The 16,227-nt window shown below is 36.9% G+C and overlaps 1 protein-coding gene and 1 long non-coding RNA gene across 3 annotated transcripts in view; both read right to left on the reverse strand.

Annotated features, from left to right (window-relative positions):
* LOC143858387 (uncharacterized) overlaps positions 1–16,227 on the reverse strand; it is a 31,464-nt gene extending 15,237 nt beyond the window's left edge. The window contains exons 1-3 of one of the 2 annotated variants that reach the window (XM_077369026.1): positions 15,986–16,227; positions 13,415–13,446; positions 11,625–11,816 (exon numbers count right to left, since the gene is read on the reverse strand). In XM_077369026.1, coding sequence (XP_077225141.1) covers positions 11,625–11,816; positions 13,415–13,446; positions 15,986–16,041 — 280 coding nt within the window. In that variant the 5' untranslated portion in view covers positions 16,042–16,227. The remainder of the gene's footprint in view (positions 1–11,624; positions 11,817–13,414; positions 13,447–15,985) is intronic. The other variant, XM_077369025.1, reaches the window with a different exon arrangement.
* On the reverse strand, positions 2,875–11,616 carry LOC143858388 (uncharacterized). Its single transcript, XR_013238940.1, has 2 exons — positions 3,392–11,616; positions 2,875–3,308 (listed from the first exon to the last, which is right to left on the reverse strand). It is a non-coding gene; the product is annotated as an uncharacterized LOC143858388 (long non-coding RNA).

Here is a 16,227-nt window from a genome sequence, read left to right on the forward strand (position 1 = left end):
GCTATTAGAAATGGTTTTCCAAAAACCCGTCATAGGTTTTGCTCGTGGCACATTCATAGGCATCTGATTGAGCATAGTGCAGGCATGCGAGATTCTGAATCTGACTTTTGTAAGGATTATAATAAGTGGTTTTATAAGAGAGAAATACCCGATTGTGAGAAAGAATGGGAAAATTTTGTGGAGAAATATGGGATTTCTGAAAATAATTAGCTAGCGAAAATGTGGGAGCTACAGACTCATTGTGTGCCAACTTATTTTAGAAACACTTTCACTGCTGGCCTAACTTCTAGTTCGCGTAGCAAAGCATTAATTCATTCTTTGATGGATATGTTAATTAGAGCACTACTCTACCAGAATTTGTGGAACAATATGCTAAGGCGTTTGTTGATCGTCGTAAAAAAGAATCTGAAGAAGATTTCAGGACTAAATCTTTAAATGATGTATTGATTTCAAGGAACAAATTGGAAGCACAGGCTGGAAAATGTTAAACGAGGACAATGTTTAACATTTTCCAATTGGAGTTTAAGGATAGCAATGACTGTTGGTATGACTTATTGGGTGAGAATGGCAATGTGACAGAATACAGTGCAGGATTGAGTGATGAGGAGACTTGGAAATGGTGCAAAGTTGTCTATGAAGAATCTGACGAAGGTGTAAAGGCCACATGTGCGTGTGCAAAGTTTGAGACCATAGGGATCTTATGCAAACACATCCTTCGCATAATGTCCCTGAAGCGTTTAAGTAGCATTCCCGAACGATATTTCCTAAATAGATGGAAAATTGGGGCAACATTTCATATAGATAGTGGGGTGCCCACAGGCGAAGATGATAATGATGACGTAACTCCTGTTTAGAAATGGTAGATAATATCAAAGTGTCAGAGAGTAGTAGATGAACTTCAGAGCAAAACTACTGTTTTCAAGAAGATGGATGAGACTTTAGAGGCGTGGTTGGCGGAATGTGAAGAAGAGAAGAGAGAGAAGCCTTGTCAACTAGTGGCAGCCAAGTGCAGTCTAATTTTATGAGTGAAACCGTTGATATACCTATTTGCGACCCCCAAGTTGTGAAAATCAAGGGTCAGCCGAAAACTACATCACAGTTTAAATCTCCGATAGAGGTCTCCCAATCCGAATCAAAGAAACGGACGTGTAAAAATTGTGGAGGAAAACGCCACTATTCATCAACCTGTAAAAAAAAAATGGTTTGGACTTGTGCTTACCTGTGTATTCATTTTTAAATCACATGAATTAACATATATCACTTATTTGTTCTTACTATGTGTGTGCCAATAGATGCCCACACCGGAGTTTGAAGGGGAAGAAGGGGAAGAGGGCCTGATGGCAGATTGAAATAGGTTAGTGTATTTTCTTGATACATTCTTCACTGTATTTGTTCTTATGAAAATGGAATGATACTCTAGCATTTGTATGTAGTTTAACTGATTTTCATGTAGAGTTTCTATTTCCCTTAAAATGCATCACTTGTTCAACCTTTTTTTTTTTTTTTTTTTAATTTCAGCCCTGATTGTGCGTGGTTCTTGCTACTAATTTTCTCTTTTCCATGTAATATTTTCAGGGTGCTTTTGAACTCGACTGCACTGTTTGCCCAATAGCAATCAAGTACAATAGATTTTTTGTCGATGCTTTTTGGAATCGCAGAGAAGAGATGGTGCCATCACAAACAATGACATCCTCATGCTCAATTGGCACTTGTATTTGTTGGAAACAATGTCATGGTGCCATCACATACCCTGGAGCATTGGAACCATATCTGTATATTGCAACCATTTCAGTTTTAAAGACATTTGAATAGATGGCATTGTTTTGTTTAAGACATTATTATCTAAAGTTTAACTGTAGTTCTTACAGCAGTTTTTTTTTCCTATGGCCCATCAAAATAAAGTTTCAAATTCCAGTTTAATGGGTATATGAAATGATTGTAAATCTGTTTCCCAGGGCCGAATGGAATGTTAGGGATAGGAATTATTTTACCCAGTGTAAATAATCCAGCAAGACAACAAGCCCTGTAGAATCATGGATTTGACAGAAATAACACTTTCTGCTTAATCACAGACTCTTCATTCTCATGTTTGGACGTCTTGTAAAAGAAGGTCTTCAAAGAAAAATTATATAGAAATTGTGTTGAATTACGCTTTGTTTGTGCTCCTCGTTGATGAGACTATGTTGCTAGAAGATACTAAAGGGGTGAGTATTTTAGGCCTCTTTTTGGTCACTTGACTGAGAACTTTTCACTCACATGACCCAGAATCAATTCTCCAAATCCAAAACAAACAAGGCTTTGCTATGGAAAATGATAAATGCGCCCCTTTCCATCACTTCGCACACCCAGCTACAGTGTATCTATGAGTGCAACGGGGCTAATGTTTTTCACATTTGAAGGGGTGAAGACGTGAAGTGACCTGATTGCCATGTAAAATGCAGCTGGGTGTCCTGAGTAATGAAAACAAGCGAAATCCATACTAATGAAACCACGGTCTCTGTTTTCGTTTCTGAATTTCAGGGAAGGGAAGAGGAAGCGAAATCCATATTAATGAAAATATACCCACCCCATGAAGTTGAAACAGAGGAGGGCCTATCGCAGGGGTCGGGCTTCAAATTTGTCAGCAGTTTGTGGGTATAAACACAGTTATGTATTACAGCCCTACCATAGTTCAGTTAGCTAATTTTGCATCAAACCAAACAGCACTTCTACTCTCACTTATAACGTCCGGTCTCAATGCCTTTGGCCCCATTGTCAGCATTTACTTCATAGCCAGGACAGGGAGGAAAGTGCTTCTTATTATTAGTTTATCTGGTGTTATAATCTCACTTGGACAAATTCTACAAAATTCCTGCATGCTAAACATAAGATATAAGAAGATAAGTGCACTAACATCTCTTTAAACATAATTCAAAAGAAAGATACATTCAGTGCCAGATAGATGCACAAGACGCTCCAAATATACATCTTTCATAAAGCTCCAAATATACAAGTTTTTTCTAAATCTCTTTCTAGGGTTACTCACTTAGTACTAGAAAGGAAAAAAAAGAGAAGAAAACCCCTATTACTACACAAACTTTAAACATGGAATTTTCATTCTTCAGCATCATAACATCATTCTTAAGTTCGTTGTTGCGGTCTTTAAACATGGAATTTTCATTCTTCAGCATCATAACATCATTCTCAAGTACGTTGATGCGGTCTTCCATCATCCTGCCTTCGCGTCTGTTGTGAAAACTCGACTCCCTGCCTGACTCGTTCCCGTCAAACTGAAGGTCAGCCCAAAGGAAATATTCGCACCTGTAGCCCTGCATGTTACTGACATTATTTAGAATTTCAACAACTTACCAAAAAACTAGAGATAGAATGAAAATCTCATGTGTAACTCAACTAGGTATTCGGCACATCTAAAGTATGGCCGGCCTTGGTTATTGTTTATGTTACTCTGTGCAATTTTCCGAACCGCTGGCTTTTCAGAAAGATAGTATCTGGCTGTTGGTCGTACGCCACGTGAGATACCACTAGTGTTGCTTGAGGATGCAATTTTTTGTGCTTCTATAATTAAACAAAAAAGATTTCATAGAGTAAATGAAGAATAATTTAAGCATAAAACAACAGAGCACCAACAAAATAAACATGAGGATTCTTTCAATACAAAGTTCCAACAAATGGGTTCCCACTCAAATCCAACATAGTTCTTCGAACCAGAAGCCCTAGCTAACATGTTTCAGCATTTTTTTGTGTGAGTAAAAATTAGTTTTGTCAACATTTCTCAGCATTTTACACCATTTTTTAGCAAAAAAAACCTAAACAGCAAAATATCTCAACTTAGATGACGAAATATCTCAACAAAAAAAAACCCTAATCAGGGGAAACTAATTTTCTCAACCAAAAACCATGAAAAAATGTTTTTTCTCAGCTAAAAAAAAAAATCCTAAAGAGGAAACCCTAGTTTTGTCGACCACAAAAATGGAGCAAAAAGAATCAGATACAATCAGAGGCATCAATATGAGATTTAATAGATAAGATAAAATCAGAGCAAAAAAAATGGTATCAATCTGGTAAACCCATTTTTGTGGGTTCAATCCGGTGAACGAAATCCCTTTTTCCTCAGCAAAAAAAAAAATGGCATCAATCTGATGAACGAAACCGTAGATTGAAAGGGTTTCGTTCACCAGAGGCATCAATATCAGATTTAAAAAATCCAAAACAAAATCGTAAGGTATTTCTAGTTTAAAAGATATAGGTTTTGTTTGTTCAAAACTAGGGTCTCTCAAATGAAAACCCTACTTTTTGGGTGTTCTGTTGAGAAACCTGTGAGCTTTTTGGTTCTAAACAAGAGTTTTTTGGTTCAAAACTAGGGTCTCTCACTTAAGATCTGTGGGTTTTTTTTGGTTCGAAACTAGGGCTTTCAATTGAGAGACCCTAGTTTCGAACAAAAAAAACCTACAACTTTTAAACCAGAAATATCTTAGGGTTTTGTTTTAGATTTTTTAAATCTGATATTGATGCCTTTGGTGAACGAAACCCTTTGAATCTAGGGTTTCATTCACCAGATTGATGCCATTTTTTTTTGGGCTGAGAAAAAATGGGTTTCGTTCAACATATTGAACCCACAAAAATGGGTTCACCAGATTGATGCCATTTTTTTTGCTTTGATTGTATCTTATCTTTTAAAACTTATATGATGCCTCTGATTGTATCTGATTCTTTTTGCTTCATTTTTGTGGTCGACAAAACTAGGGTTTCCTCTCTAGGATTTTTTTTTGGCTGAGAAAAAAGACTTCATGGTTTTTGGTTGAGAAAACTAGTTTTCCCTGTTTAGGGTTTTTTTTTTGCTGAGATATTTTGTCCTCCATGTTGAGATATTTTGCTGTTTAGGTTTTTTTTGCTGAAAAGTGGTGTAAAATGCTGAGAAATGTTGACAAAACTAATTTTTAGTCACACAAAAAATGCTCAAAAATGCTGAAACATGTTAGCTAGGGCTTCTGGTTCGAAGAACTAGGTTGGATTTGAGTAGGAACCCATTTGTTGGAACTTTGTATTGAAAGAATCCTCATGTTTTTTGTTTGTTTGGTGTTCTGATGCTTTATGCTTAAATTATTCTTCATTTACTCTCTAAAATCTTTTTTGTTTAATTATAGAAGCACAAAAAATGGGATCCTCAAACAACACTAGTGGTATCTCACGTGGCGTACGACCAACAGCCATATACTGCCTTTGTGAAAAGCCAGCAGTTCGTAAAATTGCACAAAGTAACAAACAATAACCAAGGCTGGCCATACTTCAGATGTGTCGGATACCTAGTTGACTTACACATGAGATTTTCATTCTATCTCTAGTTTTTTGGTAAGTTGTTGAAATTCTAAACAACGTCAGTAACATGCAGGGCTACAGGTACGAATATTTCCTTTGGGCTAACCTTCAGTTTGACGGGAACGAGTCAGGCAGGGAGTCGAGTGTTCACAACAGACGCGAAGGCAGGACGATGGAAGACCACATCAACGTACTTGAGAATGATGTTATGATGCAAAAGAATGAAAATTCCATGTTTAAAGACCGCAACAACGAACTTAAGAATGATGTTATGATGCTGAAAAATGAAAATTCCATGTTTAAAGTTTGTGTAGTAATAGGGGTTTTCTTCTTTCTTTCTTTTTTTCCTTTCTAGTACTAAGTGAGTAACCCTAGAAAGAGATTTAGAAAAAAACTTGTATATTTGGAGCTTTATGAAAGATATATTTGGCGCGTCTTGTGCATCTATCTGGCACTGAATGTATCTTTCTTTTGAATTATGTTTAAAGAGATGCTAGTGCACTTATCTTCTTATATCTTATGTTAGGCATGCAGGAATTTTGTAGAATTCGTTGGATCGTAGGCTTAAAGAACAGCTAAATTGCATCTAAACATGTGAAAGTTTTTAAATAATGTTACTCTGCCAATCTAAGTAGTCTCATGGAAAACAGCAGAGTGGAGTCCAAGTGAGATTATAACACCAGATAAACTAATAATAAGAAGCTTTTTCCTCCCTGGCTATAAAGTAAATGCTGACAATGGAGCCAAAGGCATTGAGACTGGACGTTATAAGTGAGAGTAGAAGTGTTGTTTGGTTTGATGCAAAACCAGCTAGCTGAACTATGGTAGGGTTTTCTGTACACCAAACCCTGTAGCCAACCCATAAACATTATAAAACTCATACGCAGCTTCTAGGTTTTCAAACTCCTGATTAAGAAAGGGTTCATTAGCTACACTTCTCCCTCCATCATCCTTATTAGGCGTAGTAACGGTACCACTACACCCATGCTCGTTATCAACATAACCTACAACACTCTCATTCGGAATTACCCCCTCATTCAACATATCTAATTGATTGACATCAACTTCATTGTCATCAACCACAACTAACCTATTACAGCAGTCAACTTCATCAATCAAATGCTCACAAATTTGCGACACATTACTATCCATCACGTATATACAACTTCAGCACCTTTTAATAACAAATAACAAATACAACAGTGAGTGAAAATGAACAACTTCATAGAAGGAAACAAGTAAATAAAGAAAAACCAGCGGATTTAAGCCTCATACAAACAATACAATTTCAAAGTCCATGCAATATTTGTGGGCAATTATGCAATTTAGCTAGGCAACCATTGTGACATTTCTGTCAAATTTACCAAACAAATGAAACTACTTCATCCAAATTTCCAAGCCCATGCAATATTAAATTTTAAGCAAACAAAACAAAAAAAAGCAGAAATCTAAATTTTAAGCAAACAAAACAAGCCACAAGGCCCACAACTGGTAATGAAATCATCTCTTAACCATAAAAAAACATGATTCAATAACAGTTTAAACAAGGGTTCCATTAAGAAAGGGTTGGTTCAGAACAAGATTCAATACATTCCAAACATTTGGGTTCCATTAAATAAAAAGATTCAGCTCTCTCTCGATCATAAGTCTCTCGAGACTGAAGCTAGGGTTCGAAGGAAATAAACCAGAACGCTTCAGTAGAGAGAGATTTGAAGAGAAAACAAAAAAACGAATAAATAAATAAGTACATACCCTAACCCGATAGGGTCTTTTGCATCTAAACTTGCTTTTGGGTTTCGAACCAGAAACCAGATGCCTTGAAGATCGACGAAAGAGAGAGTGACAGAGATCGATGAAGGAGAGATTGAACCAGAAACCAAATGCCTTTAAGCTTTAACTCGCCGAAGAAAGAAACCCTAGTTTCTTGAGTCGATGAAGGAGAGATTGAACGATCGTCACTTTGAAGAGGAGAGTGAGAGAGATGCATCTTTGAAGCTTCGTAGCCTTCGGCCAAACCAAAAACCCTAGATTCTCGAATTTGAGCGAGGGAGAGGAGTTGTAGAGTCGAAAGGGGAGACGGATTTCTTTATTTAGGGTGGAGGGCTGGGATCATTTCACTTAATATCTGATGGCTATTAAAAGAGGGGACTAGAGAGGCTTATCTAGCCGGTAGACTAGAATCACTTAACTCTCTCTCTCTCTTTCTCTCTCTCTCTCTCTCTCTCTCTCTCTCTCTATATATATATATATATATATATATATATATATATGAGGAATCCTAGGCTCAGGTCCGCCCTTGCAAAAATAGGGGAAAGGTATTCATCGTCTTTTCTCTACTTTACTTCATATATATAATTGTCTTTTAAAGGTTCAAAAATTACCGTGGAATATTGTTTGAGACACAGAACGTGCCAAAGATTCAAGTGATTGAATTTGATCTTGAAACCTATGGTTAGATTTGATCAATCTCAAGCGTTGGATTTATAGATCGACTTGATCTTAAATTCAACAGTTAGATCTGTGTATATGTGTGTAAATACATCCAAACCCTTGATCGACTGAATATTATTGGGTTTTCTCTTAGCCCAATTGCTTGAGTTTTATTCCCCTCTCTAGTTCTACATAATTTCTGGTATCAGAGCTACAAAACACTTGTCTGATTGGCTTTTGATAGCTTTTGGAAAAATTGTAACAGCCTTTAACAGAAGACTACAAAAGCGTAAATAAAGGGATTGCAAGTATCATTTCCCTATGTATGTGAGTGTATAGCACAAAATAAAGGGAGTGCCAATATAAAATAAAAGGGATTGCAAGTATCATTACACACACACACACACAAACATATATGCATATAAAGAGCAGAGTGCCAGTATAGAAAAAAGGGTTTGCAGGTATCTTTTCCTTCTGTATGCATGTGTGTGTATGTATGTATGTATGCATTCATGTATGTATGTATGCATATATACAAAGACGCATGTATATGTGTTGTATATAATTATGTATGGATATATACATGTGTATATGCAATTATGTATAAATGTATACATACACATAATTATATATACATGCGCATACATATGTACTATACATGTATTTGCATGCACATATATACATGGAGAATGATAGAAGCGTTTGAGAAGCCTAAGTCAGCCAATAGTGTTCGCATAATCTGACAATTAATCAAGATTCAAGAGATCTACACCATGGAGATGACACGAGCTGAAAATAATCAATTAAATTTTCTAAAATTTGATTTTTTTTAATGGCAAGATATCATTAAGAATACAGAAAGCTGACCAAGAGAGTCAGCAACAAGAAAGAAAAGCTGAAAAAAAGAAAAGAAAATACAAACATGCTAACTAAATAAACCCTCACAGGGGAAGAAAATCAAAAAGTTCTAGCTCCTGCCTCCCCACCCCATCCCTGGCAAGCCTATCTGCCTCTGAATTATCAGACCTTTTGACATCCTGGAAAACTATTTCTGACCCTCGAATTCGATTCCTGATCTCATCGATCCAACAAGCGAATCTCCAGGGGAAATACTTGCTACCCTTTAGCCACCCTATAACATTTAGCGAATCACCCATCTACTATTAGCTTAGTCAAGTCTAGAGACTCGACTAATCTAATTCGCTATAATGGTGCCATAACATTTGATTGGAGGGCTTAAAATGTTTGATATGAAAAAAATTTAGCAATAACCACATTCCCTGTAATGTCTTGAGACCCATGCTAGCATCGTGTGGGTATAGAGAGATAGAGGGAGGAAGAGCTAATTCAGCTGTGGGGGCAGCGAAGTGGTACTTACTAATAACTTAGGAGCTGGGAGTAGCAACGAAGCAGCAGTTCTGAAAAGAAATAGGTATGGGAGTGGCTACAGAAGCATTTGTATAAATAATATTAAAGAATTTAATATACTCAACTCAACTCAACAAAGCCTTTGTCCCAAACTAGTTGGGGTCGGCTAAAATGAATCCTTTAGAAAAAATTCATGAAGAAAGTAAAAGGAATCTACCCGGCTCTAATCCTGGTTCTAGTTGGGTTCTTCTGCGTGGATCATTTTCTTCCATTCTATCCTATCCAATGTCATGTTCCTAGCTATCAAGTCTTTCCTCACTGTTTCTACCCAAGTTGTTTTCGGTCTGTCCCTACCTCTTTTTACTCCATCAATTTGGCACGAGTCACCTCTTCTCACCGGAGCATCCAAAGGCCTACGTTGGATATGTCCAAACCATCTTAAGCGGTGCTCTCTCATCTTCTCCTCAATTGGTGCCACCCCCACCTTTTTACGAATTCTTCATTTTTAATTCTATCTAACCTTGTGTGGCCGCACATCCATCTAAAGAATTTAATATACTCACAAAAAAAAAGAACTTATAAAAGATCATATAATTTACAAAAGGTACACCTTTGCTAAACAATTCTATTGGTCTATCCCCAAAATAAATAGACAAGAAATAATAGATTAAGTCAAAGGTAAATGAAACCCTGAAAGAAGCTCCATTCTAGAGACACTACTTCAACTAACACATCTGATACTTTGTAAATTCTCAGTGAATGTGGAAAACCTAAGAATGTCCTCACCTCTTACATCGTTGAACTCCTTCCACACAAAAGCCCACAAAATTTTGAACAACGAAGCCAACCCTATTATCCAATTTTTAGTCTTCTCATATAACCCTATCATATCTTTCCTTTGTTTATGAAATTTCTACTATTCCTTGCTTTGACAATATATGTGACCTCTACCTAGTAACTACGAATGGTCCACACCAAGCTTCTGAAAAGCATTTCAATAGAAGCCCGAATTTCCCATGGCACCTTAAACAAATCAAAACAGAAACGCCATAATTACTCCGTGAAAGGGTAACAAATTCAATACACCGAATATGCATGAATAGTGGATGTGTATGAACAACCTTAGAATATCTAGATCTAGAAAAGATAATAATAACAAATCGTAGTACAAAATTGTTTAAATAGGTAACCTTAGGTGACTATCGTTTAAATAGCATTGTGAATTACCTGTCGATATCCAGAACTACTCAATCTTCATCAGTCTTGGTTTGAGAGACTCTGTCTTTCGCTTAGGCTTTCCTATCTGGATACTCTAGCATTGCTATATCTTCTTGGAGTTTTACGTTAGATCTAGAATTTTAGAGTTTCAGAGTGCAAGTTTGGTATTTTCAGGAGAATTAGTCTATCCGCAGTTTCAGAGGTATTTGTTAGGTGAACTAGAATTATTTGCAGTTTCAGAAGGATACAGATGAAAGATTTGAAAGAATGCTATGGAAGTTGTAAAGAAGGCATGTTGTTGAATAGAAAAAAGTAGTGTATGCCTTTTACTTCGACTCATTTTGGTTCATTTTAAATTGGTCTCGGGTATGCCCAGGCCAATACTACTTAATATTTTGTATTGCAGGTTGGGACTCCTGGTCCCAAATGCTATCTTAGTATTAATGAAATATGTCAACTTTCAAAAAAAAAAAAAAAAGGAGATACCAAAAGGAGAACAGAATTATGGTGCGCAAGGAACGTCTTGGCCTCTTGGGTAGAAGATTCCTGCTAGGCTGCCACTATGCCCCATTTCCATGTATGATCACTAGAATCACCTTCCAATGGTGAACTAATAATGGATTAGAAACAAGCGGACATAAGAAGGGAATATTCAATAAGTTCCAAAACACAAGCAATCCATCATTTACAGTCATAGTTATCAAACTCTTACGACTCGAGTCGAGTTGGGCTTTCGAGGCGAGTCGCATGGCTGACTCGCCTCTGTTGGAGACTCTTCCGAGTTGTCTGGTGGCTCGAATGAGTCGCTGGGAGTCGACTCGAAAAAATAAGACTCTTACGAATTGAGTCGTTGGGCCTAGGATTTCTTGTTTTAATGGTTGAAAATTTGGAAGTTGGAACTTAGAACTTAATTATTTGTGTGCATGCAAGTTACATGTAATTATTTATATTTTTGGCTTAGTGCTTTATCTATGTGCTATTTGGTTGTATTTTTTACATGCTTCATCTTTTTATATATAATTATATTTTTTCAACTAAATTTCTATTCTTGTCAAAAACTCTTACGAGTCATGAGTTGAGTCGAGTCACTAGTCATAAAATTAAGAAATCGAGTCACTTGTTGACAACTACACGTAGTACACTGAGAACATGTTGATCAAGGAATCTGTTAATGAGCAAAGCATAATTCAGTCCTATTGCTATGCTGCGGTTCTGTACAATAATATTCTAGATAAAAACAGGTTCAAGCAACAAATATCAAATAATGTAACAAAATGAAACTGCATACATACGCTCACTCAAGAGCTGGGCAGCCGCACTGCTACAACACCCTCCAACAGGTATTAGCCCTTGATGTAGGCTCTTGTTTGGAAGACTGTTGTTACCTGCCTCCCCATGATCTAGAACAGAAATGTTGGTTGGAGGAGTAAGTTGACTCTTCTCTCCATCGTTCCCATAAGAGTAGTTTATTCTTTCAAGGCGCTCTGCCAAATTGAAATGGAACCAATTTAAAATTCACAAAAATTCAAAAGAGAGGAAAAGAAAACGGAAAAAATAGACAATTGCACAACATAAAGACATACACAGACACATACTTATACTGTTATATACATATAAATATGTCCAATAAGTAATAACAAATGTCCCGCCTAACTTTGAGGTCGGGGGTACAATCCCAGCTCACCTACCAAAAAAAAAAAAAAAACTGTCCCGCGTAAAGCAACTGATCAGTAACAAGTGATTCCTTAAGAGGATATAATAGACCAAATATCAATAATACTTCGGCTATACAAACTTCTTTTCCGAGGAAAGGGCTTTGGAGATAAAAAGGAAACCAGTTATGATGAACATGGGGCTAGGGCCTCCCAAAAACCCTGTCCAGTTCTCAAATGAAGCCAGACTGCTACTTCTTTGGCATATCTGTGAATTCGGCAATGCCAAAACTAAAGCCAAACTGAATTTCAAGTTTCAAGGCCCACTCCATCCAGTGCATTTTAAGAGTATTGTTTCTAATGATATAGATGATATATCCAATTCATGAAGTACTACTTATTTATATCATTCGAAAGACTATATGTGCTAATAGGCTGCAGGCAACTCACCAATGCATTAATCTCTCGAAAAGTCTAATGCTTAAAATCAATTTCTTTTTCAGAAGAAGCAGATTTCCTTTACGGATTTGCATGCATTCATACCCAGGCTTATCCTAAGAGTAGCAGTTTTTCATTTCTACCAGATAGTGTCATATTACAACCACGTCATAGTTATATACTAATTATTCCCACAGGGAGGTGAGAGTAAAGCATAAAGTCACCTATAATTGAAGACAGATGCAGGCCTAAGACCTGCACAACATGGGTATTATGAGACTACAAAAGACTGTCTCAAACAATGGCACAGATTGTAGACTTCTATACTAACAACAACGATGTATCTTGGTCTCATACATGGCATGATGGTAAAACCATTGGCAGCCTAGGTCCCTAACCTTCTGAGAAGTGAGAAACTCATATGAAAACAGCAAAGCATTTCAAAATGATAGGAGATCACATTTTAAGATCCTTAACTAGGCCAATTTTTATAAAGTTGGTATTTGAACTCAGTACTGAAGAGGCTATGCAAACTGAATCAACTTGGCAATGGAAACAAGCTATTTTGAACAATCGTAGTAATGTCATATACGGCAATGTGGTTATGTGCAATACTGATGACTGGGTGCCTAAGCGAATGTGCACAGAAAGGCCTGGATTCATCCCATTCCTGCCTAGGGTGAAGAGGTGATACTGCAGATAGATTGTCTCCAACCCGGTTTGCAAGGACTTCATGTCAAGCAAACCAGAAATGTTTCATTCGCCGACTATGAGTTTTCCCTGTATCATTATATGCACATAAATATTGACCTCTTCTACCTGTTGAAAAGATATTTCAAAAGATTGGAAGTTTCCTACAAAATGTTTTTATCAATGTGAGTGACCAAGTCAGACTAAGAAATCGAAGAACTGAATTCTGAATTGACCCCGACAGTTGGATCATTAATTGAAATTTATCAGTTAAAAAGATGAAGTATGATGACATGACTTACCTCCAGATTTGCGCCTGTTGAGGAGACGGTTCCTACAAGAATGACATGCCCAATGAAGGGAAAAACACAGTTAAGTCCTCTAAACACACAGTTGTTCATTAAAAGAAAAGAGCATATGCTAATTCAAGATAACTATCAAAGTAATGTGCCGACAAAAGTTAAAACTCACGAAACATATAATTCCAATGCTATAACGAGATGGTTAGCTAGCACAAACCAAACAACAACCATAACACTTAAAGGACCCAATTAAAGTGTTAATAGATAACAAGTAACAAGTTCATAAGAATATGTAGGAAATCATATTTGGAAGGGGATGCCGTGCCAGTAATGAGAACAGTGAGTAAATACCTTCAGCCAATCAGCAATTAAAGTTATAGTAATGCACTGCTAGTTATAGTAATGCAGTGCATGCAAAAAAAGAATGAACCAATAACATGAAAAACACTCATAGAGAAAGAGATACCATCACTCCTTAGTGGCTCGGTGGATGGATTTTTCATTTACATCAAGAAATAAATATTTTGGCATACAAATAAATGAAATTTGGAACTGAACATTGACCAGTAATTGATTTGGAATTTCATGACAATACTGTTAGAAATATTTTGGCAGACAGATCAGTTAAATTCAAAGTTGGCTTATTACCATTAATGAGATGGTATAACATGCCAAACTTGCAAGGGAAAAAGATGGTAATATCAGTATGCCCATCTCCCTGTACACATGTACAATGATTGGAGGTGCACCACGGATGAGCAACCACACAAAGATCACTTTGACCGGAAAATCCTAGCCATTCGATGTAATGTTCCTTTTTAGGAAAATTTATTAAGTATTATGGATTAGATGGAAATGAAAGGATTGGACCGTGTGGGGCCTCTTTTGTGTGATTGGGCATATCATCCGTAGAATCGGATCATGTGGAGGTGGTCCACTTGTGAGGCCAATGGGCGTGGGGCAAGGTCCATCTAGCATTCAAAGAGGATAGGGGCACCCCTTGTGTCCATTCTTGAGCAAAAGTCACTATCTTGAACATTTTTGCTTGGGCATTGATTTGATATGGTCACCCCCTTTTGCGTTGGTTATAACTTACAAGTAGCTTGGCTAGGTAAGGAAAAGGAATTATTCTGCTTGCTCATTACCTCATTGTATTGAAGTGAATTTGGCTAGTGTAGCCGACCATCGTAGTGAGATAGTGCATCTCCTACATTGGGCACCCCTCTATCCATCCAACTCTTGGAAGAAGATGCAGTGAGCATCCTCTACCTCCATCCACTGTCCATTCCAAGTGCAGTGCGACCTTGGATCCAACAACCATCATCTTCTTTCCACATTTTCTCCACTATTCTCTTCTCAATTTCCCTCCCCCATCATACTCTTTTGTAATTGGTAATTGGGAATTGCAGGACAGTCCATGTGATGAATGTAAATCCTGTTCCTTTCTGAGATTGTGATTTTTGAGTTTTATGTATGGATTTATATAAACTTAGAAGGAGATCCATAAGGGTTATTACATTCGAACAATGCATTTTCTTTTTATTTTTTTATTTTTTGAAAGGCTCCGATCAATGGATTTTCTGGAGTTGAATGTGAACCATTCACCATTTTTTGTTTAACAGTCCACTTTCAGAGCACAAATCAGATGCCTATGATCTTCCAATTGGTGATATTTTTCGACTATGACCAATTCAAAATGGGACCCAACAGTCAGAGTAGAGATAGGGGTGCAATACCAAATTCGTAGGACAGCTAAACCAGGCCTTTAATTTTGAAACGTGCTTAGTTTTAGTTGTAATTGTATCAATCTCCTTAGTGGGTTTTGAGTTGCAACAAGATTGACAGTTCCTTTGATCCAGAGAGATTTGATCAAAACAACTGAAATCATCATCCCTAAAGCCCTGTTTGGGATTGCAGGAATTTTCCAGAAATGTTTGGAAAGGAAAAATAATTTTAAACTTTTACACACAAAAAAGATAACTTGAACCAACCCTATTCAATTTTTATCTAGAGGAGCCTTCTATTTATGATGATATCCCTCTAAGTTAACCAAAACCACACTACTCCACTCTAAATTTTGGAAGAAAAAAAAAATTTCATTAGAAATGTTTTTCTTACAATCCAAACAGGACCTAACTGAAGCAAAAATACTGTCACCAAAATCAAGAAATCTGAAACTACTAACGCCCGGTTTGGATTGAAAGAATTTTGTGGAAAATGTTTAGAAAGATTTGCTACCTTTTTTTCCTCACAAGAAAAAAGATATTTGGAATCAACCCTATTCAATTTTTAGTTAGAGGAACCTTCTATTCAAGAAAAAAATTTCCTTAAGAAATGCTTTTCTTGCAACCCAAACACGGCCTAAGAGAATCCCCAATGCCCTTGAGAGAACACAACATTCAATATCTTGGATTGTCAAAGCAAAAAAATCCAAAACCAAATTCATAGAAACCCTCATCATAAGAATCATGTAAATAAGACAAAAAAAAAAAACAAAAGAAGAATGTTATATGGAATAGAAAATGGGGCATAGAGATTTTAGAAAGGAAAGAGAAGGAGAGTGTGTCTTGCCTTTGAGAAGGAGGGGCGTATCGCTTGATAGAGGGTTCAGGAGGGTTTTCGAGCATCTCTGCGGGCGAAAAGGTCACGGCCCTGCACTAGAGAGAACGTGCCCTAGAAAATTTAGGGCACTCTTTCTCTCTCCCCTCTCTCTGATTCTCGTTTTCTTTACCTTTTTTTCTAGGATTTGCCCCCAACACCTCGTTGTCAGGAAGGTAGAGGAGAGAGAGAGGAAATAATACAGTTGAAAGTTT

The sequence above is a fragment of the Tasmannia lanceolata genome, unplaced genomic scaffold (genome assembly GCF_043159265.1).
Source record: "Tasmannia lanceolata isolate RefF3 unplaced genomic scaffold, GAP_Taslan_0.1 ptg000026l, whole genome shotgun sequence".
Lineage (NCBI taxonomy): Eukaryota > Viridiplantae > Streptophyta > Magnoliopsida > Canellales > Winteraceae > Tasmannia > Tasmannia lanceolata.